The sequence below is a fragment of the Histoplasma capsulatum genome, genomic scaffold, assembly GCF_000149585.1.
Source record: "Histoplasma capsulatum NAm1 scaffold_8 genomic scaffold, whole genome shotgun sequence".
In the NCBI taxonomy this organism is placed as follows: Eukaryota; Fungi; Ascomycota; class Eurotiomycetes; order Onygenales; family Ajellomycetaceae; genus Histoplasma; species Histoplasma mississippiense.
In genome coordinates this window covers 591491-592860 of record NW_001813975.1, presented here as the reverse complement: position 1 = coordinate 592860, position 1370 = coordinate 591491, and the positions used below count along the sequence as shown (strand labels likewise).

Below are 1370 nucleotides of genomic sequence, written 5' to 3'. Positions count from 1 at the left end.
TCTCATCTATGCACCATTTGAAGGGCCAGGGCTGTGCTCGTCAAACGTGTCGGCAAGGGTTGTTCTCCAACGTCACAAAAAAAAGGGCCTGAAAAGATTCTGTCTTTCCGGGCTTCTACATGGCACTCTGGAAGAAAGTACAAGTACATACAGCGTCCAGCGTCCATTTGCTTCTTGCGAAATATCCCCCCCCCCCTCTCCTTGTTTGTTCATCGTTCTAACCAGTTGAAAGCGGCCTTTGTGAAAAGGCTGAAAAGGGGCACCCCGTCTTCTACTAAAGGGAAGCGGACATTTATGAGATCTGCTCACTGCATTGCGTCGCGTGCCGTATATTGGGGCTGCGGGAATCGATCAAGTATATGTATGGTGTATATTTTCTTTTTGGCCTGTGGTCGTTAAGAGGACAAACTCAAGATTAATTACTATTGACTCTGGCTCGTCAGAGATGTAGCTTCCTGATGGCTGTGTTGTCTTTATCTTTGTTCGTTTCCTCTTGACTATGAGGTCATGAGAGAGGGCCTACAACAGAGCAAGCATGGCTGGATTTCATACAGGGGGTTAATCTGAATGATGAGTATTGGGTAATTTGACCATCAGAAGAAACTGTGTAACTGTTTGTTCCTGGGCGACAACAGACTAAACTTCGCTGAGACATCAAATTACACTGTGATCGGGGAGTAGCACGAAGTGAGAGTGTCAGATGGACTCTCAGCCCAGTTACTTATCTGATAGTAGGTTGACTGTGAATGTAAGAGAGATGAGCCAACTTAAATCTATGACTGTAATTTGTGATTTAGATTTCTTTCAATTCAATGGGATGATGCAATGACTGAGCAGGTATCTGGAGGTGACAGTAGACAATGCCAGTGAAAACTGCAATAGCAGTTGTATTCAGTGAGGAACAATCCAGCATGATCTGGTGCCTTTTTTGAATTACCAGTAGCAACAATTTTACGAAGATTTGATACCCACCAGAATCATTTTCCACCAAGGTAAATATTTTGCTGGGGACTGGCTGATGCTGTAACTTTATTTTGACCTCCGGAGTTGTGTGCGTACAGGGGATCCAAAGCAAAGGTTTAAGATTGAGATTGGCAGGAGATGATGTGATTTAGAATTTTTTTAAGTTAGTCACCGAAAATTCTTATATCCTTTTCCTTTTCCTTTTTTTTTTTTTTTATTTTATTTTATTTTTTTTTTTTAAATTTTTTTTTTATTTTTTTTTTTTTATTTACTATTATTATTATTCTTCTTCTTCTTCTTCTTTGTTGCGTATTGAAATAGTTCAATTTTCTAACCCACCCGATTTAGGCTATAACCGCGTATTCTATGTTATAAATTCCGAAGACTATACGATGTGTCAGCTGTTT

General features: G+C 40.1%; 1 protein-coding gene across 1 annotated transcript in view; it reads right to left on the bottom strand.

The window, feature by feature from the left end:
* Nucleotides 1–1327: 1327 nt before the first annotated feature.
* Nucleotides 1328–1370, bottom strand: part of HCAG_07166 (predicted protein) — a gene marked incomplete at both ends in the record, with an annotated part of 995 nt that continues 952 nt past the window's right edge. The window contains one exon of the mRNA XM_001537694.1: nucleotides 1328–1348. Coding sequence (XP_001537744.1) covers nucleotides 1328–1348 — 21 coding nt within the window. The remainder of the gene's footprint in view (nucleotides 1349–1370) is intronic.